The sequence below is a fragment of the Narcine bancroftii genome, chromosome 4 (genome assembly GCF_036971445.1).
Source record: "Narcine bancroftii isolate sNarBan1 chromosome 4, sNarBan1.hap1, whole genome shotgun sequence".
NCBI lineage: Eukaryota > Metazoa > Chordata > Chondrichthyes > Torpediniformes > Narcinidae > Narcine > Narcine bancroftii.
In genome coordinates this window covers 51,953,730-51,976,381 of record NC_091472.1, presented here as the reverse complement: position 1 = coordinate 51,976,381, position 22,652 = coordinate 51,953,730, and the positions used below count along the sequence as shown (strand labels likewise).

The window sequence follows — 22,652 nt, the reverse complement described above, 5'->3', positions numbered from 1 at the left end:
AACTCTTTCTTGATGGGAGCAACGAGAACAGTTCCACTTTCTTAGTTTCTTTTCTTTTTCTGGAACTATACTTTCCTATCTTCATGCACTTAATTTAAATCTCCCTCTATGACCTCAACTTCTGTTAGGTCTGCTTTTTTCATGAATGAGTGAGTCAGACACCAGACTGAGTCGAAATCAAGGTTCTTTGTTCTTTATTACCGGATTGTAACACTTGCAACTAACAGAGTTAGTTGGAGAAGGCGCATTCTGCCGTTATCAGCAAGTGGTGTTTTTTTATATACCTCAGGATACGTACTTAGTAAATTATCATACCATGACATTGTCCAATGAATAAACTGTTGCTATCCTTCTCTGTTAGTCTGCTGCACATCATTCTTGTTAGTGCAAAGCTTATCTTGAGTGTACAAGGTCACATCTGCATTCTGTTACTCCTTAGTACTGGGTGACTCCTTCTCCGGTCCCATCTCATGATATTTTTTCCTTACACTTCTAATGATCAATATTCCTTCAATCTCTGTCCTCCTTCTCGTGCAAATACATCCTTTCTGCAGTGTGGTGATCAAAACAGTACACATATCACCAGCTGGAGCCTACATTGTGTTTCCTACACCTTTTGAGGCAAGCTTCTCTGCCTCAATCAATAATAGAACTTATCTTACAATCTTGTGGCACTCCAAGATCTTTCTGTTCTTCTGATCGCTCAATATCCTACAATTTGTTGTGTGTTTCTTTACTCTGTCTGCCCTCCCCAAATGGATTTCCATTTGCTAAAGTTCAGGTCCAATTGATAACTTCCTGCATATTAATTGGGCTACTGGAGGAACACAGGAGACTGAAGATTCTGGAATCTGAAGCCAAAAGCAATATGGTGGAGGAACTCAGGGGCTCAAGTAGCTGAGGTTTGACGTTTGGATGCCCATGAATTGCAAAAGGGGCACTAAACAAAGTAAATACCATGCTGGCTTTCATATCAAGAGGGTGTCTTACTACAACTATTCAGGGCCGAGGTGAGAACCAGCAAGGAATATTGAATGCATTTTTAACATTATTTTTCTAAGAAAGGGAGTGCAGCAAGATTCATGAAATTGATTCCTGGGATTACAGGACAGTAGTACGAGGTCAGATTAGGTTAACTAATGAGAGTAACAAATAAAAAGGATATCTCTTTTACATCATCACTTTCCAATCTAACTTCATTAAATAAATGGCACATCGCTGCTCTTTCCATCAGAGTCGATGACCTCATTTATACTGCCATGCTTTGCCCGCTCACTCAATCTGTCACCATGAAGCCATTTGTATCCTTCTCACAATTTACAGTCACACCTTGTTCACATTCAAAGTGTTATATTTAATTTCCTCATCCAAATTATTAATATGCAAGGTCCAAACACTGATCTCTACAGTATCCCTCCAATTAATATCTGGTACACTGAAAATGACCCAAAGGTCTCCTGAAGGTCCCGATGAAGAGTTTTGGTTTGAAAATTTGACCTTTCTTTTACTCCCTGCTAGAACCAATGTGTTCCTCCCACAAATTGTTTTTGTCTTAATTGGGCTCTTTAATTTGTCCAAATATTGGAAACATGCCACAAAAATACAGGGGACAAGCACAACTCCACAAAATCTATTGCAATCAGTCTTCCTGTCACTAAAATACTAGTCAACCCCTGCTCTGAGCCAGTTAGGAATCCCTATGAATTCCAGAAGCTTGTAACTCTTTGATCAGTTTGCCACGTGGGCTCATGTTGAACACTTTAGATATCACATCCTATGTATAATCCTTCTTGATATTAAAATTAATAGGATACAGCCTTTTGTTTAAAAAAAACACTGAAAATTCTTGATTAATTGGAGATTTAAATGATGATTTATTCTTCACTTTGAGTTCCAACTATATCATTATTTTACTGTATTCTTCAAACCTCATTGATTGTCACAACTTTCCTTGAAACCATCTCATGCACCACAACTACCCCTATCATATTCCTCATTCATCCTATTATTATTAGTCACCATTTTGCAGTAGCATTGACCGCATTCCATGCTTGTACACATGTACCTCGCCATCTCCATTCACTTCTTTGTTATCCTATTGCTATGTCCATTTTTCCTTACCCTTACTCATCTTGTTGCTTACACTTGATACATTTTTTCCATGCTAAAGGTGTTGGATGTGCCTTGATATTAACATTATTTTATAAATTAACTAATCAAAAGCATAGCAATCTGATTTGGTGAAATATTCAAAATATTGCAGTGAGTAAATTAAAATAACACTGAAATGTGTGATGTGTTTGACAATACCATAACTTATAATGAAACTAAAACACAATAGACTAAGATAGACAACAATATAAAGAGCAGTAAGAAGCCCAAGATTTCTAAAATTATATACTTCAGGATTGATAGGTTTCAAGTCCACAATGCATTCAAAATATAATTGGAATGTAACTAAGAGAAACATTGAAAAAGAAATTCTTTATACAAATGTTTGTTGGAACATGAATCTCTTAACCACAAGATGCATTTCAGGTAGAGACTATTGAAAATTTTAATAAAAGAATGGATTAACATTCAAATCAGAGAAAGTTGTGGAATGACAGAGAGAGAACAAAGCTGTTAGATTAGGCTGAATTGCCCATTACTTCTCCATGGTTCTTCGTGAAGCTGAAAATTGTATGAAAAAACAACTTAGCATTAAATAAATAGTTCCATTAAGTGTTCCAAAAATATATTTTATATGACTGAGAAGGGCATCATCATCCCATTGAGAGCATTCCCACCAATCTCATCTTCCTTACCTCCCTTGTAACTATTTTGTCTAAAATACCAGGACATTTCATGCCAAATTTCCAACCACCCACGTACACTGACCAATTAACTCTCTAGACTGCATTCCTTTGGAAAGTCAGAGGAAACCCAAGCCCCTAGTTCAGTCACAGAGAGAATGTGCAAACTCAAGACAAACAGCTCTCAAGATCGAGATTGAACCAGGGTAAATGGAACTGTGTGACAAGTTTAGAAGCATTACTATTAAATTTAAATGTATTTTTGCTTTGAGTCATGCTCCGTATCGGACTATGGTTGTTTGATGAAAGGAATATAAAAGGAGCTCTGGGCTTCTATCCTCAAATGTTCTGTTTCCCAATATGGCTTTGAAGTTCTTCGCAGCTGCAAAAATAAGAAATTTATATAATTTTTTTTTAAACTGTCCATGCAGTGCTTTCACTGGTTCACAAGTAACCAGCCAATACTTCATGTATTCTCAAGCAATATTACATGTCTAGAACATAACAAATGAGTTGTGGTAGCATCATAAATCAAGGAATCAAATAGTTGATTATATCTCAGCAAAGTGGTTCCTGTATCCTGATATTACTTCACCCAAGTTACACATTATTAAGCTTGTGCAACTTATAAATTGGGAACTCGTAACCTCCATATGTTTTATTTTTATGATAAAGTCATCAGAACTCCCACATGACAATATTGTCCTCAACATAAAGTCATTTTATTGTTATAAAATGGCCATGAAGATTTGAAATTTGTCTCAAGAACATTACCAAGTGTGGAGTTTGGTGTTAAACAAAACTTTAGTGCAAAACTTTCTGTTTTGTTGTTGGTTTTATTCAATTTTATTTTCTGGAGTTTTCTGCTGCTCTTAATACTGCCTGCATGACATCTTTCCCCCAAATGACACAACAGTTTTCTAATGCCAGTCCTGTACTGGCTGCTGTGAACTGTGGAAAAAGAGTCTGGATAGCCAGCATTAATTATTCCCCCATGTCTACATCAACTCTTCAAGCTATTATTTTTTACCTCCTTTGCTCAAATCTCATTTTATTTTCTCTCCAACTTTTTACTAAGGGTCTCCCCAGGTGATGTATCATTCCTGGGTCAAACGAACAGGTCAGGAAGCTGCTTTCAGAACTCTAAATACCATACCCATTCCAGCAAGGGGAAAGATTTAAACTGATCTGACAGGGGGATGAGAGCCAGAATGAAACATTAGTGTGGGTTATAAACTTGTCTGCGAAAGACAAATAAAATCAAAATAAGAATCAATTCAGAAATAGGAAAATTCAGACCTGAAAGAAATTCTGGAGAATGAAGACGAGTTTGGTTGACTTAGAGTACAAGGATACAAATAACACCAGAAGACGTACGAGAAAAATTGTGCCATTCAGCCCATCGAGTCTGTTCTGCCATTCAAATCAGTATTTTGATGTATTTTTCCTTTCAATCTCATTCCCTTGACTTCTCCAGATAACATTTTGCACTATACTGATGAAGAACCAATCAATCTCCGTTTTACGTATTTACACAATGCTTGCCCTCTACAGCCATCTGTGGCAATTAATGCCAGAGATCCTCTAGTCTCTGGCTTAAGAAGTGTCCCCTCATCTCTATTCTAAAGGGACGTAGAGTTGAGGAGACACTCATCTTTGTGATTGAGCTCTCTGGTCCTAAACTTTCTCAGTACTAGAACCATCTTCTCCTCATCCACTCACTCTACCCACCTTTTCAGTAGTCAGTAGGTTAACATGAAATCATCCCTCATCCTTCTAAACTCCAGTAAGTACAGGTCCACAGCTATCCTCGATGTTAACTTTTTCACGAACCTCTTATCGGCTCTCTCCAACACTAGAACAACCCTTTCCTAGAAATTAGCCCAGAAATACATGGAATATTCCAAATGTGATCTGATCAATTTCTAGTAAAGCCTCAGCATTGCATCTTTACCTTTATATTCTAATTCTCTCAAGATGAATGCAAACATTGCATTGGTCTTTTCTAATGACTCAAACTGCAAGTCAACCTGCGGTGAGATTCTATTTAGTCCTCCACTTTCTGAATTTTCTTGTTTTGGATGAAAGTCAACATCTTTAATCCACTGCCAAAGTGCCAAGCCATACATTTCCTCATGCTGTGTTCTATCTTCCACTTCTTTGCCTATTCTCCCAATCTATCTAAATCCCTCAGCAGATTCTCTGCTCCCTCAACACGACCTGCCTTTCAGTCTAGCTTTGGATCATCTATAAATGGCCACAGAGCCATAAATTATTTTATCTAACGTTAGACAAAAGTTAAAGAATTTTATGTATGTTACATTCTAAATGTAGTATTACGTGACAATAATGGAACCCTTTCCTTTTTACCTTTATCATTTAAACACCACATGACTGGTAATGGACTCAACACTGGCCCCTACTGAAAACTATGAGTCACTAGTAGCCAGCCAGAAAAGGCCCCCTTTATTCCCACACTTTGCCTTCTGCAGTCAGCCAGTCCTTTCCCATAATATCACGGGCTTCTGCCTTGTTTAACAGCCTCATTTGTGGCACCTTGTCAAAAGCCTTCTGAAAATCCAAGTAAACAATATCCATTGACTCTCATGTCTGACCTGCTCATTACTTCTTCAAATAACTCCAAGAGATCAGTCAGACAAGATCTCCCCTGGAAGAATTCATGCTGATTTCAGCATATTTTAACTTGTGCTTTCAAGTAACCCAAAACCTCAATCTTTATATTGGACTCTAATCTTCTTAAAGTGTGGAGTAATATTTGCAATTTTTCAATCCTCTAGAATCATTCCCAACTTTAGCAATTCCTGAAAGATCAGTACTAATGTGTTCACAATAGAACCATAGAACACTACAGACAGAAACCAGGCCATTCAGCCCTTCTAGTTATTTCAGCTAACTCTTTTAAAACTCTGAGGTGTGGCCTATCCAGTCCAGGTGACATCCACCTTCAGCTTTTTCATCTTCCCAAGCTCCTATTCCTTAGTGATAGCGACTACACTCACCTTCTTCCCCTGATTCTCTTGAATTTCAGTACATCATTGGTATCTTCCACAGTAAAAACTAATGCAAAATATCTATGTATTCATTTCATCCATGTAATAGCTAAAGTTTATTAAGTAAAGTTGCCAAATTTACCAATAAACAAGAGGAATGATCACTTAATATTGCTTGAAAGGAAAGAGAGTGTGTGTGTGTGTGTGTGTGTGTGTGTGTGTGTGTGTGTGTGTGTGTGTGTGTGTGTGTGTGTGTGTGTGTGTGTGTGTGTGTGTGTGTGTGTGTGTGTGTGTGTGTGTGTATATCTGTGCATGTGCGTGTTTGTTTGTGTGCATGTGTGTATGTATGCATGTGTATGAGTGCATGCACATATGTGAGCATGTATGTGTGAATATGTATGTGTCCATGTGCATATATATGTGCATGTGCTAGGTGTGGAATGGGGAGGAAAAAAGATGGTCATAAAACAGTTAAAGCACTTGAAGTTGATGTTGTCCTTGAGAATTCTAAGACTAAATCAGCTGTGGAGAAGGAACTCAACAAGAACCACTACACCGAGCCTCACTCTAACCCCTGCTTGGTTTTTACTATCTTCTTTAATCTTCCCTTCTCTGAGATGGTGCGCTCAGTCCTCAGTAGAGGCCTCACCTTCATCCCCCTCTGCCCACACCTCAATGAGTTCCGCGCACGCCACGATACCGAACTCCTCTTCCGTCACCTTCGATTCCAGCCTCACTTCCGTGGCCATGACTCTACACCCCCCACCACCCCCCCCCCCCAACTCAAGACCCTTTTTCCCACTTCAAGCCCTCTTCTTCTTCTGGACTTCTTTTCCTGGCCAGCTGCCTGCTCTTAACCTTTTAATTTCCAACTGCCGCTGAGACATCAACCTTTTCAACTTTACCAGCCCCCCTTCTTGAGCTCCAAATTTACCTTCTCAGAACATTCTGCCCTCCACTCTCTCTGTAACAATCCTAACAGCATAAAATCCGCAGACAAAGGTGGTGAAGTTGTGGCCTGGTGCACTGATCTCAACCTTGCCAAGGCCAGTTGACAGCTCTCAGACACCACCTCTTATCTTCCCCTTCCACTGGATCTCACCACTAAACATCAAGCCACTGTCTTCAACACCATCTCCAACCTCATCACCTCCGGTCACCTCCCCTCCACGGCTGCCAACCTCATTTTCTCCCATCCCTGCACTGCCCATTTCTACCTTCTACCCAATATACACAAACCCAACGATTTGGGTAGACCCAATGTTTCTGCCTGCTCCTGGCCCACCAAACTAGTTTAATCCTACCTTGACTCTATCTTTTCTCCCCTGATCCAATCCCTCCCCACCTACATCCATGACACCTCACATGCCCTCCATTGCCACAATTACTCCAGGTTCCCCAAACCAGATCACCTCATCTTCATGATGGTTGTCCAATCCCTTTAAACCTCCATCCCCCACACAGAAGGTCTGAAAGCATTTCACTTCTTCCTGGACCAAAGACCTGACCAAACACTCTCTACCTCCACTCTCCTCTGCCTGGCAGAACTTGTCTTCACTCTAAATAATTTTTCCTTTAACTCATCTCACTTCCTCCAAATCAAAGTAGTAGCCATGGGTACCTGCATGGGTCCCAACTACACCTGCCTGTTTGTGGGCTTTGTGGAGCAATTCATGCTGCAAGTCTACACAGGCAAGACCCCTCAACTCTCCTCCGGTACATCGACGACTACATCGGGGCTGGCTCATGCACTTTCAATGAGCTTGTCAACTTCATCCACTTTGCGGCAAATTCTCACCCTGATCTCAAATTCACCTGGTCCTTTTCTGATAGCACTCTCCCCTTCCTGGATCTCTCTGTCTCCATCTTGGGAGATAAACCTTCCACCAACATATATTATAAACCCACTGACTCACACAACTACCCTGTAAGGATTCTATCCCATTCTCTCAATTTCTCCATCCCCGCTGCATCTGTACCCAAGATGAGGTCTTCCAGTTCAGATCTTCCAAAATATCTACCTTCTTCCACAAACATGGCTTCCCCTCAGCCCTCACCCACATCTCCTCCATTTCCCACTCATCTGCCCTGGCCCCCTCTGCCCCCAGATGCAACAAACGTAGAATCCCCCACATCCTCACCTACCTCCCCACCAGCCTTCACATCCAACACATTATCCATTGGAATTTCTGGCACTTACAGCAGGATCCCACCACCAGACACATTTTTCCTTCTCTTCCTCTATCAGCCCTCCATGGGAATGGTCCCTCCATGATTCCTTCTTGCGCTCATCCCTTCCCACCCATTGCACCTCTGGTACCTTCCCCTGTGCTCACTTGCACCCACACCTCCTCCCTCACAACAGTCCAGGGCCCCAAACAAGCCTTTCAATTGAAGCAACACTTCACCTGTACATCCAGAGAACTTATTTACTGCATCCGATACACCCTTTATGGTATTCTCTACATTGGAGAGACCGGTAGTCACATGTCTGTCCATAGCCTTGTGTAGTATCCCACCCTGACTACCCACAGATTGGAGGAACAACTCCTTATCTTCTGGCTGGGCACCCTCCAGCCACATGGCATTTACATGGACTTTACTATTTTTCACTAAACCTCCTTGCTTTATTTCCCCCTTTCCCTTTTCCTGTCCTTCCAGTTCTTCTACTCACCCAGTCATCCCTCCTCCCCCTCATTGCTGCTGTCCCCTCCCTCCTTTCTTCACCTATCATCTCCTGCCTTTGTCACCTTCCATCCCCTCCAACTCTTTTGTTCGAATGCCTGCTGGCATTTTTTCATACTTTGGTGAAGGCCTCAAGCCCGAAACATTGTTTGACCTGCTGACCTTCTTCAGGATTTTGTGTTTTTTACAAAAGGAACTACTGAACACCTGGAGGAACACTAAGCAGAGAAAGTGGGAAATGATAAAAAAGCAAATTTGCAGGAAAGTTGCAGGAAAAAAAGCAAGGTATTTAAAGCATAATTAGAGAATTTACAGCGGCTCGACGAGCTTGGTTTAGCAATTAATCTTGCCAAATGCTAGTTCGGCCTAACGTATATGGATGGAAAATGAATGGAGGGTTACGGGTTGAGTGTAGGTCAGTGGGGTTAGGTGAGAGAAAGTCTTTGGCATGGACTAGAAGGGCCAAATTGGCCTGTTTCTATTCTGTAATTGTTATATGATTATCTAGCAGCAATCAGAGAGGTTTCAATTAACCTAAGACTGAGAAAACAATCATATTATGATTCAACAAAAGGAAAATCTGAAATGATAAGAATAACTTTATTGATCATCCAATAAGGAGCATAGCATTGTTCAAACTGAATTTAGAGAATGATGTGTAGGAAAAGAGAATGTTTCATTAATAGAATTTTCTGTGAAAAATTTACTATGAGTTTGGAGCTGGCCAAACCATGCTGAGCACTGAATAACTTCTATGTGCATTTTAAGGCAAAAACAATGTGGCGGTGAAGAAGGCCACCTCTTCTCCAAATGATCAGGTGCTGTGTCTTGCAGTGGCTTACGTGAAGAGAGAGATAGGCATGGTCAACTCACGGAAAGCTGCTGAACTGGATAACATTCCCAGCAGAGTGCTTAGGGGATGTGTGGCTCAGCTAGCAGATGTTCTCACCAACAATTTTAACATCTCCCTGAGAGGCACCGTGGTCCCAACGTGCTTTAAAGCTGCCACCATTTTCCCTGTGCTGAAGAATTTGTCTGTTCCCCCCCTCAATGATTACCGCCCTGTCACACTCATGTCCATCATCATGAAGTGCTTTGAGAGGCTCATCATGGGGTACATCAAGCTCCTGCTGCCCATCACTGGACCCCCTGTAGTTCGCATACAGATTCAACACTCTATGGATGATGCCATCACCACTGCCATCCATCTAGCCCTCACCCACCAGGAAAATAAGGAATCATATATTCCTACATTTATTAACTTCAGTTCGGCATTCAAAGTACCTGATAAGAAAGTTGAGTTTGCTGGGTCTAAATACCTCCCTCTGCAAATGGTTTCTTGACTTCCTGTCAGGGAGACATCAAGCAGTCTGGATCGGTAACAGCACTTCCAACACCATCACACTGAGCCCCCCAGGGCTGCATGCTTGTTCACTCTGTTGATGACACGACTGTGATGGGCCTTATTAATAAGGATGGTGAGTCAGTGTACAGAGATGAGGTGCAGTCACTAAAGGACTGGTGCAGAGCCAACAACCTGTATATGAACATTAATAAAACAAAAGAGATGGTTGTTAACTTCAGGACCACGCTCCTCTAACTATTGTCGACTCAACCATTGAGGTCGTGAGAGTATCAAGTTCCTTGGAGTCCACTTGGCGGAGCATCTCACCTGGTCCCTTAATACTAGTTCCATAGCCAAGAAAGCCCCACAGTTCCTTTACTTCCTATGAAGGCTGAGGAAAGTTCATCTCCCACCCTCTATCCTTACTACATTCTACAGAGGATGTACTGAGAGTGTTCTGTGCAACTGTATCACTGCCTGGTTTGAAACCTGTACCACCTCGGACCGCAAGACCCTGCAGAAGATAGTGAAGTCAGCGGACTTGTTGCAGGCGAAAGGCAATAAACATGGTGAAGGACTCCACACATTCTTCTGTTCTCCCTTCTGCCATCTGGTAGGAGGTACCATAGTACTCGGTCCCTGACATCCAGATTGGGCAACAGTTTTTTTTTCCCCAATCCATCAGGCTCCTGAATTCCCAGAACATATGTAGATCGTGTAACATGGACTTTTACTGCATAAGACTTAATATTTTAATATATCAATGTGTTTAACTTCTATTCTAACTTATATTCATGTAAATATGCTCCATGGTCCTGGAGAAACGCTATTTTATCTTCACTGTGTGAACATAGTATGAACGAAAAATAAAGGTGACTTGACTTGGACTTTGAAGTAACTACGTATATGATGTGATTCTCCTTTGGGGAACTCATAAGGAAGAATCAATCCAATCTTTAATGGCAAGGCAACAGGTCCTTCAGTGTTGTGAAGCTTCTAAAAGAACCCCATTCCTTCAAAAAGGACACCAATTGCCAAATATTTCTGAATGTTCCAGATATTTTAAATAAAATCAAGTAATATAAGCTATTAAATATAATTAAATATATATATAAAATTTAAAACAAGATCATGTTAAAAAATAAAATTTTTAAATATGTATTAAGGCATTTTTAAATATTTTTATATAACAATATGAATTGAAAGCCCTTGCAACTTTGAACAGTCCAGATTTCAGTGAGGTATAGTTACGGTAGCTACAGACAACACCAGTGGATATGTGACCAATCAGTCAAAGGTGGAAAGAGTAAAATCTGACCAGGTTTCACAAATAATGCTTAAAGTTGTGACAGAAAATGGACACAAATTGGGATGGGGGTTGTTGCTGGTCCTCTGCTTCCTTCATTCAGCTGGGCTGATAGAATTCCTTCCTGTTGCTTATTGTATTTGTATCAGAATTTGCCATGCATTCTGAACTAATTAGGCATAATGTTATATTACATGAAAATTGTCTGGAGTAAATTTATATTTTTGTGTGTGGGTGATCAATGCTTAGATTAGTTAATATTTTAACAAAGTTTAAATATTGTGTGGATGTTTTGCCTTACAATGTTGTTTATTATTATCAATCGTCCCATCTTACCATATCGGTGTGTCTTGTAAATGAACAAACTTCTGAAATGTTGCTCATATCAAAAATTAAAGGAATGCTTCTGATATGGCAATCTTTGCAATATAATGTGTAAATTCAGTAACCCACAAATAGTAACGTAGAAAATTACTTTACATGACCCACACCATTTAGGATTGTATGTTCACCATATTCTGCAACTCAGTGGTTAGAGCACTGATCTTGTAAATCACGGTATGCGAGGTCGTTCCTCGCTGGGGCATGATTTCTGTGAGGGGTGCTTGACAAAGTGGCGACTGTCTTCCTTACAGAAGACAAAAAGTTTAAAAATATCATATATTAGACAAAAAGTTAAAAAATTTCATATATATTACATTGTAAATGTAGTATTGCATGACAATAATAGAACCTTTACCATTATATTGATTTCTGAATCCATCCAATTCTAATAATACTTTTGATTGGATGGCCACACCAGCAGTGGGCAATAGTGTGAATGCCTGGCTTTATTTAAATCTGTCCTGCATTAGTTAAAGGTAATTTTGATAAAGTGGGATGGGACTTGAGGTCAGTTTATTTTAGTTGCATCAATTGCTGGAAATCATTTAGTGGGAAAATTTGCCCCCCCCCCCCCCCCGCTTAAGTTTATGGGTCCCCATTTCTGTGAAGCAGTCAAGACTAATAGGTTTCTTCCATACTTCTGTCCTTCCGAATACATAAATAAAAGAGTTCAGTCCGTGGCTCCCCCCTCAAATGTGCTGTGGCCTGCTGGGAGGATGTGGGCTTATGGCCCCATTGAGAATGTCCAGCTTAGAAAATTCACTGGAAGCATTCATTGATTAGGCACAATGTAGCAGTGATCCTCTAAAATTCACCGAAATGCTGGAGGAACTAAGCCAGTCTTTTCAACGTCCATAAAAAGAAAAGATATATTGCCGACACCAGGCCTGAGCTCTTCTTCAAGGAATAAGCTTATTCTTTGAAGAAAGGCTCAGGACCAAAACGACAGCAATATATCTACATTTTATGGACGCTGAAAAGACTGGCTGAGTTCCTCCAGCATTTCAGTGTGTCAATTCAAGGATCGAGGTTTAGAGGGAGATCTTAGGACATTATTTTCATCCAGAGGGTTGCTGCTACCTGGAATGCACTGCCAAAGAGGGGCATGATATTCTCCCAGCCAAAATTTATTTGCATTGTTATGAGCCCAAATTACCCCAAAACCCAGCAGCGATCGATATTCACCAAGACAATGGTTACTTAAACAAAAGTTACTTTTAATTATCTTTAAACATGAAAACAGATTCACACTTTAACTTATCATTATTGACTTAACTAATCTAATTTAACCCCCTTCCAATTCCAAGCGCACGTGTGTGTAATGTGTGTGTAAGTTCAGAAAAGTTCTTTGGTTCACAGTCCAATCTCACTTCTCAATCCTCCAAGTTCACTGGTTGTAGGCAATTCTTATATTGTGCACACAATTTAATACTTATTAAGTTCACTAGGCTTTGGTGCTTGAAAGGTGAATGATTACCGCTCAAGAAGGTCCTTGTCGGTTTTCAGAGAGATTTGTTATTCCAGGACATCCACAACTGATTTACTTCCATCAGCCACTTCAGTGTCTTGCTGACGTAACTTTCCCCCTCAGGGTTCTCCAGATGATAACCTCTTTCTTTCAGGTTACCACAGAGTGCCTGTTTGTTTATCTTATTCCAAGTGAAACATTAGTCAGTCTGTCCTCTTGTCTTGATGAACCACAAGGGCTTTGATTAGGCTGAACTAAGCAGTCACAATCCATTTTCCAAATGGGGCTTTCCACAAGCTTGCCAGCTTGTCCTCTTCTAGTCCCAGTTGCTGCTGCTGACTGTAACACTGCAGAACTGATCTCTGTCTGTCTGTCTATCTGTCTGTCTGTCAGTCTGTCTCTCTCACCCAGAGAGAAAGCCTGTTTGACTCTCTCTGCTTGCAAAACCACGTGATCCTCTTAGAACAGCAAGTTCCACTCCAGACAGAAGCGGCTCCGACAAGCTCTTTCATCTGTTGCCTTTTTGTAAATAACAATCCATTAGTGAAGTCTCTTGGGCAAACTCCAAAGCTTTTGTAAAGGCTCTGAGGCCCTGACATGTCTAGCATTAGCAGAGCTCCAGTATTTTAAATAAGATCTGTTTTAAAGTGTTTGTATGTGACCTACACTAACAATATCTGCCCCAATTTATCTACCAAAAAGATATCTATATACTCTGTCACAGCATAACCTCTTGAATTGCCAAAGCATGAAAGGTTATGGACTAAATGCTGGTAAATAGGATTAGTAGAGATGGGTGCTTGATGGTCAGCATGGAGATGATGGGCCCAATAATCTATTTCTACCCTGTAACACCATGACTATAGTCATTGAATGTTGTAGAATAAATCAAGATTTGCTTGACAGTATCTCTAAATTTAAAATAAATTAAATAAAGGAATGTATCCCAGAATGACTAGATTAACTAGCCTTTTGTAAGCTTTTATTATAATTGAAAGGAAATTGATTGAACTTCAGAGCAGGACATTGGGGCCTCAGATTATGTAAAAATGCTCCTTGAGACAGTTTTGTCTAAAAGTTAGCTCAAAGCATTCAGGATTGTTAAAATAAGGACTGAAAGCTTTTTTTTTCCCACAATTGGTTCATTTTATTTATGAAATTGAATTCTCCACACTGAGTGTGCAAAAGACAAGAGTAAAAGTAGAGCACAAACTCCAAGTGTAGTTTCATGATCTTCTCCATAATTAATACTGACTGCAGAGGTAGGAGTGAAACACAAAAGTCTCTAGATGCTGTCATTGAAGTAAAAACATAGAAATGCTGGAGGAATTCAGCAGGTCTTGCAGCATCCATTGGAGGCAAAGATATATCACTGTTGTGGGCCTAAGCCCTTAAAAAGCAAGCGTGCCTGAATAAAATGCTGAGGAAGGAAGAATGAGCAGAGGGAGGAATGCAGACCAACAGACAAAAGGTGTTAGTTGAAAATGGATGGTGCACAGGTGAGGAAAGGTGAGAATTGATTGGGTAAGGGGGCTGTTTGGCACTCTGTGGAAGCAGAGTTAGGGGAAAAGAGACAGAGGGAAAAGGGAAGAGAGAGAAAGGGAGAGAGCAGAATTTGAAATATAGGGAAAGATGGGGGGGTGGTGGATGGGGGAAGTTAACGGAAACCACATAAGTCAATGTTAAGAGGGTGCCCATGTGGAATATGAGGTGTTGTTCCTCCCATTTTTGGGTGGTCTTGATCTGGCAGTGCATGAGGCCACGGACAGACATGTCGGCAAAGGAATGGGGTGGGACAATGAAAAGATTGGCCACTGAGAAATCCCTGCTATTGCAATGGACAGAACCGAGTGATCTCCCAGTGTGCGTCCAGTCTCTACAATGCAGAGGAGGCCACAAAGGGAGCTCCGGATGTAGTAGGTGACCTCTGCAGATTCACAAGTGAAGTGTTGCTTCACATGGAAGGACTGTTTGGGGGCCTGAATGGGTGGTGAGGAAGGATGTGTGGGTGCGAGTGATTCACCTCCTGCAGTCATACGGGTAAGTCCCAAGGGGGTATTTGGTGGCAAGTGAGGAGAAGATGAGGGAGTTACAGAGGGAGTGGTCCCTTTTATTTAGGTGCCTGCTGGCTTTTTATTTATACCTTCAAGCCCAGTTATATATCTTTACCTCCTATTAAATTGCAAGGCCTGCTGAGCTCTTCCAAGTATGTGTTTTTACTGCAGAGAAAGGAACAGACGTTTTATTATACTCATTCAAATTGTGTGCCTTAACATTGGTGACTTGCAGGTATCAGTAGTACAATTCATAATATTTCAGTTACGTTTTAAAGTAGCCTGTCTGGAATATTTTTGTACATAATTGAGCAGCAAAGCAAGAAGGCAAAATGCTGGAACTGCTCAGTAAATCAGCAAGTGAGAGAAACTCCAGCAGCACGTGTCACACTCCAGTATTTCATCTGCCAACAAGTCCCTGAGAATACTGAGAGGCCAAAGGCTGGTAGGCCAGCAGTGCTTGTGTGCAGCACAGATCTGTTTCCTCCCTCAGGAAGACTACCTTTGTCCTTCCTTCTTTCTGTTCCTCCAGTGTCCTTGCCGGCCAATTGCCCTGACTGCTATCACTAGTGTTGAGATGACACAGTCTGCTGCTGGGGCTCTCAGTCTCTGAACTGCTTGAAGTTGTCATCCAAGGCCAATAGCTCTCCAGCACCTGGCTGCAAATACTCTGCTATCCTTGCACCGGAACACTAGAAGATTACCAGGGAAGTGACAGGGTTGATTATATTCTTATCTGAAAACTAGAATACGTTTGGTTTTAAATGTTTATTTCATGCTAATATTTGATTCTGAAAAAGGAGTGGTATTGGGGGTGTAGGGATGAGTGGCACGGTTGGCATATTGGTTTGCGCAACACCTTTACTGCACCAGCAATCGGGACCAGAATTAAAATCCCATGCTGTTTGTAAGGAGTTTGTACATTCTCCCAGTGTCTTTGTGGGTTTTCCCCTGGGGGCTCCGGTTTCTTCCCACTGCTTAAAACATATTGGGGGTGTAGGTTTATTGGGTGGTACAGACTTGTGGGCCAAATGACCTGTTACCATCCTGCATGTCTAAATTAAATTAAAACATTTAAAAAAGTGAAAGATTTTTCAAGTAAATAAATGGAATAAGTGGCTTACTACAGAGTCAATCAGAATTCATATGCCTCATAATTCCACAATTGAATTGTTGAGTGCCAATTTATATCCAAAGAATGGGTTACACTTGAAGTGATCTTCAAGGTCTTCAAGATACATCCAAGATTTCAATCATCATCTATTCTTGCCCGATGTCCTGCCAGCCAGGAGCATTTTGTTTTCCAAAGTCTGTGGTTCTCATTGGAACTGGTTAGTTTTCAAGGTGATTTTGAATCTTTCCAAACTACAGATAACCTTTGAGAGTTGAGGTGAATAGAAAGTATTCCCATATCCAGAGTGATGAAACCCAAACATTGAACAATGTATTCAGTGGAAGTTTCATCCACTCCCTCCCACCAAAAAAAATTGGTGTACCAGAGGCAGGAATTCATATGGCCAATTTTTAATCCAAATTGCAACCCCTTGCCAAAACCCTGGTAACTAGGATCTAATTTTTTTTTTCATGTTTTTCTGCCCTAAGGTGTAACGAGACAAACATTGATCATTAAAAGTCAATCAAGAAGATTTCACCTTTTAAGCTCCAACAATTTTTGAGGCACTGATTGCAATTAAGTGACAGGATATTAAATATCTTTTCTCTCTCTCTCTCTCTCTCCGTCTATGTTCCGTTACATGCGTAAAATTTCAAATTGTGATTGAGGACAGAATATTATTCCTAAATAAATATTATTTCCCAACACACAGAATCTGAGAAGTCAAAATTGACTGGATTATTTTATTGTCAATATGAAGATTATCTTTGCATCTGACCACACTCATTCAGAAAAAGCCAGGTTCTGATCTTCTACCTGGTGCACGTCATGTTTTAAAAAAAAACTTTTGAAATTTTGAAATGAAAGGCTACCATATTTAGATGAACTAATCTCCTTGCAAGTTTGTGCAACTTAGTGACTACCAGCCAGTGAGTTAGTTGCATCTTGGAACAATTTAATAAAATGTCTAAATGTTGAGTTATATAAAAGGCTGGTGACTTTCACTATGAGGAACAACAATTAAGGATTTGACATTGATCCTCGTTAGTTTCCACTTAGATTTAGCCTCTCTTTGTGAGGTAACCCTAATTTGTTCCCTTCTTCAATTCTTAGTCTTCTTATAGCAAATAAAGCCATGTTTGAGGGAACAGACATGATAATTCCTTCCTGACATTGATACAAGACATTGTGGATGTTGCATTTCTGAAATTAAAACAGGAAGTGCTGAACGTAAAAACACAATGCTGGCGAAACTTAGCAGGTCAAACAGTGTACTTTATATAGCAACGATAAAAGTAAATAACCAACGTTTTGGGATTGAGTCTTTCATCAAGGTATGTAAAAATGTAGCCAGGCGCCCAAACAAAATGGTAAGGCAATCACTTATCCATCTATTACCTCCTGTCTGTGGGGTTGTGCTCCTCCCTCTGCCCTTCACCCCCTCCTCCTCCCTCACACACCCTCCACCCCCAATCATTTGTGTTTGCAGACTTTTGTGATTTGCTCGCTGAATGCATCAAGTAGGGTAGAGAGCGACTGCAGAAAGAGAAAAAGTGTTTCAAGCCAATGATGTACAATATTTCAAAATAGCCCGATTTGTTTTGTAGTACCTGCATTTTCTGTTTTCTTCTCTTTGCTCAGGGTATGCTGAAAATCTCTATCACAGTAGCTGGATGATGATGGGTTCTGACAAATTTTCCCTTCCACATCAATGGGCAATACTTAACCTTCTTGAGGGTAGCAGCTGAAGTAGAGGTGGGAACTTCATAGTACGCAACAGAAGTGCTTTGACCTCGCTTACTTCTCCCAGTGAGCAGCAATGCTAGTTCAAGGAACAGTGCCTCACCTTTCCTTGGCTACATTACAGCTTTTGATTTACGCTGTTCGTTTCAACGATTCTGCCACTCCCAAGTACATCTTCTTCAACACAATACTCTTATATCCCATTTTCCCCCTTCATTGTTTTGCCCCATCATTCCTCATTCCACTTGATTTACCCTGTCTTCCATCCAATTTTCTTCCCTTCTCTCCACTCCCATTTGTCTACAGATCAAAATCTTTCTACTTCTCAATGACCATAAACATTTGTCAGCACCCATCATCATCCAGCTATTGTGATGGAGGATTTCAGCACATCCTGACCAAAGAGATGAAAACAGAAATTGCGGGCATTACAAAACAAATGTATATTCTTCCTCTGTAAATGCTGTGGAATATTCCAGGATTTTCTGTTTATTTAAAAATGTTAAAACACAACCATAATTTTGTGGTGATGTGTGGGCTGTACTAAAAGCAAAACTATGATTTTAGAATAATTGATCTCCATTCTCAGCAACACCCGGACACAATTCATGTATTTGAACAAGCAGGAATCAATGATTCATTCCCCTTATTGATATTGAAGACATCACATCGACATAAGTGAGGAATGGGGTTGTTCTGTGAACCAGAATAGACTTGATGGACCAATATAGCCTTCTACAATATAAATATGGAAATATGAGATTTGGAGATAGAACTAAAAATTAAATCATTTCAGTTTTGTTCAGATTGGCCCTTCCAAGAAATACACACTCTACAAACTCGAGCATGTAAAAGTGGAAGCTTGTTTAATATTGCTCTACCATCATCCTGAAAGGCATAATTAGAGTACACATTGGAACTGATTAAAGTTACAGAATCATTGTCTCCTTTTGCATTAACAATATATACAATATAAAATAAATACATTTACACAAATGGACATTTGTCAGAGCACACAGTATGATACACATCACAAAAATATACAGTTGATTGTTTACAGATGTGAAGCACAAAGCTTGTCTAGACCTACAGACATGGTTTTTCACTACAGATTAAACTTCAACTCCTGGTATTTGTAGCTTTTTTAAAATGTTTTTTTTTCTGCTTTTAAACTTTGCATGTAAGACTGCCGTAAATTGTTTGTAGGCAGGTAAACACAGATGCATAAATAATTTAAATACAATCACCAACACCCAACATTCTCTTCTATATAAGAAAAATAGCTGTTTATAATTTTTCATATTATTTTGAAACGTCTTTTATTTAAAATGCAAATAGTGGAATAAATATTTGTTCTGATTGAAATGCAAGTGCAACTGTAAGGGAGTCACACAATCATTTTTGCCATAATTAAGCAGAAAAAGATAATTGTAAAGAAAAGAAAGGAGAAAAAAAATCGATACTGCTTAAAACAAAGAACCATTTAAATATCTCAGTTTGCTGCTCTGAGTACTGGTTAATGAGACTTTGCTACTGATTCTAACCATAAGCATGAACAAAATAAATCTTAAATCCTTCCCTTGCACTCCACGGAGCTAAGCTCCTATACTCAAAATCAGCACCTTACTCCCAGGAGTTGGATTTTTTTTAAAGGGTCGTGCCAGCTTCTTAGTTCCCTATTACAGCTATAAACTTCAAGTTATTGACCACCTGAACGACATGTCAATGATCAATAAAGTCTAGAATCACAGTACAGTCAATTCTCTACTGAGAAACCACAATCTACTATATAGTCTCGTACGGCTAATGCTACACAGCATTTATAGCACAAGGTTGATGCATACCGTCAACCTTTTTGTCTTTTTCTTTTTTTATGTTCAAAGCACACAATGTAGCAGTAGTTTGGGAAACTTGTATGCACCAAAAACTTGTAACGACACAAAGCCGGTTTTAACAACCTTTTGAGATGTTTGAACGTAGCTATATTTACAGCATTTAAAAATTAGACATTTACCTATTGATTGGAAATATTCAAATTCTTTTCTAAGATATACATTGTTATTCTACAATAAACTGTTACACAAAATATCCCTTTTTAAATTAATGATTTAAATGTGTATTGTCGGAAGAGATATTTGTTCTGATTCTTAAACTATTTGTTCTTATAATTAATAGGAGAAATATTATCACCAGTAAGGAATAGAATACACTATCTCCTGAGGAATTTTACATCCATTACTGTCTCTAATTCTACCCTGTGTCTAATGCGTACAATCACAATAATTCAACACCACAATAAGGACAAGACAACAGTCTTTGAATTCAACTAAAATTAGAACACAGCAAACATGAAACATTGCAAGCTGAACTACAACATTTTTTTTTGTTTCCAATACATGACCTCAGGTTAGGCTCACAATCTCTGATTACATATGTGCACACAGAAGAGGATGTCACATGGTACAACAGGGTGCAGCTACTAATACTGACATTTGAGTACTTGGTAAAGGTTAGCACCTTTTTTTTGTTTTTAAAATGTAGCAAATGTAGCCTTTAAAGGGGAGGAAAAACATCGGATTAGTTGCTAAATCAAATTTACACCTTAACAGTCATGTTTTGAATGGTTAATAAATATGCCTGTAAAATACATTATTTTACATTAGTACCATATTTCCAAAGTATGCTGGGACAAGCTAGTGTATAATCTTGTTGCACTGGATTCAATTGTCAGATGGACTAATCTATCAGTAAAGGTGTAATCTAATTTCAGTAGTGATCTTGAAGCTATGTATTACCTTGTGTTAAAGAAGTTGAGGATTTTGATTGAACTGGCACTCAACATAAATTGCATCCATAAAAAGTATGCACCTTCTCATTCACTATTGCTTAAGATAAATTCACAGATTAATAAAATGGCTGTAGTGATAAAGCTGGTACAAAAAACCCATAAACAACATCAACAACAAAGGTTTTAAAAAAAGTTTTGTTTGTTCTTCATAACTGTCCATCGTTTTTCCAGCCAGCAAAGAAATGCAGTATTTTCGGTATTGCATGACTGAGTAAAGCTTACTATTCCCTGAAATAGACATAGTTCCTAACCTAAGAAATATCTGGAAGACTTTAAAACAATTAAGGAATTAAATGGCTGTAACTGATCTAAGGTGGAAAAAATGCAATGAGAAGAAGCAGCCAATGCAACGCTGCTCTGATGCCTAATTACAGACTGTTCATATGGAACCTAATACTGCATTCACTCGATGCGCTGTACTGTTAGGTAAAACAGTCGTCAGTCTGAATCCTCTGTTGATGCGGATATTTTTCTTCTTAATTCAGTGGCATCCATATTATGGATTCCCATCCTTTGGCAGGGCTGGCTTCCTCCTCTCTCTTCATTTAGAGACCTCATTAAAAAGTTCAACAGCAAAATCTGCGTGGAAAAAAACCTTAGAAGAATGAGAAGTTGAAAGCTGCTTCACAGTCATACTGCTAAATATCAGTGCAGTTGGTTTTTTTTTTCAATTAAACACTACAGTTAACATTTGTCTGTTTCAATTCCTACGTTTCTTCCCCCTGCTGTAGCCTAACCCATTCTGTATGTTTTGACGGGAAGGCTGAGGTTCCTCTAGTCAGACCTTGGCCTCCAGCATTTCCAAGAATAGTTTGTGCATGGGCACTTTGCCTTCCAGTTTGATGTTGTAGAAATGCTGCACAGCTTTGGTAGAGGTCTGCCGCAGAAGGGGGAGAGTCATCAGCAATTTGCCAGCGCGGCGCGGGTCTTCCCCGTGCTGCCCAGCTTCATAGTCCTGCAGGGCCTCGTGCAAGACATCTTGCAGCTTCTGAACGGCCTCCACGTCTTCTATGTGCATTGAATCTGTAGGGCAATAAAACCAACAGGAAAGCTCTTTAACCTGCTGCAATTAGAGAAAGAAATAGGCATGTCTGCATGATGTCATTTTATGGCTCAAGTACACAATGCTTCACATCTGCTCGAAACACCGATCAGTCAGCAAAAAAAAACAGACTGAACTGTGGGGTCCTCAAACTTTAAATAAAGGAAGAATTCAGGACTGTCACTTCACAATTGGCTGAATATCTGGATTGCGTTCTATGGATTGTGACCGCCGAACAGCTGCTTGAATACCATAAAATATGTCAAGTACTTAGGAAGGTATTTTTTTTCACTTTAATTTCTATTATAGCAGTCAACCTTCTGAATCAGATTGGAGGACAATTTTGTCAGTCAAAAGGGGCCACGCTGTCAGTGAACAACTCGCCGTAAGATGCTAAATTAAATGTAACCTAACAACTATAGGGGTGAAGGAAACATATATCAAATCTAATTATCTTATGTAGATGCAACTATAACTTGCAATTATTTATTTCTGTACTTCTGCTCAGTTTAAAGAACACACTCTGAAAAAGACAGGGAGTTGGAAGTTTAACTGTCAGTTAAAAAAAAACCTGTCATTTTCTCCAATCTGTTGTTTGTAAAATATGAAAATTGTTATGATTAATTTCCTTGCAGTATTTTTTTCAGACTAATGGTGTATGTCATCGTACATTTGTAGCAGCCCAAAATAGGTCATAACTTCAGCTTTAATTCCTGAAATCCAGAGGTATCCATTGCTGCTCAGTGATAGTATGATCTCGATGTGAAGCAGATTACATCCTATTTGATGGCACCTAAATAGCATTTTAATCTGGCATTCAAGATGGATAATGTGCAAATATGCATCATAACCCGACA

At 39.6% G+C, this 22,652-nt stretch overlaps 1 protein-coding gene across 10 annotated transcripts in view; it reads right to left on the bottom strand.

The window, feature by feature from the left end:
* Positions 1-18,754: 18,754 nt before the first annotated feature.
* LOC138760560 (estrogen-related receptor gamma) overlaps positions 18,755-22,652 on the bottom strand; it is a 255,419-nt gene continuing 251,521 nt past the window's right edge. For all 10 annotated transcript variants that reach the window (XM_069931279.1, XM_069931289.1, XM_069931285.1 and 7 more), the window contains one exon: positions 18,755-21,776. In XM_069931279.1, coding sequence (XP_069787380.1) covers positions 21,532-21,776 — 245 coding nt within the window. In that variant the 3' untranslated portion in view covers positions 18,755-21,531. The remainder of the gene's footprint in view (positions 21,777-22,652) is intronic.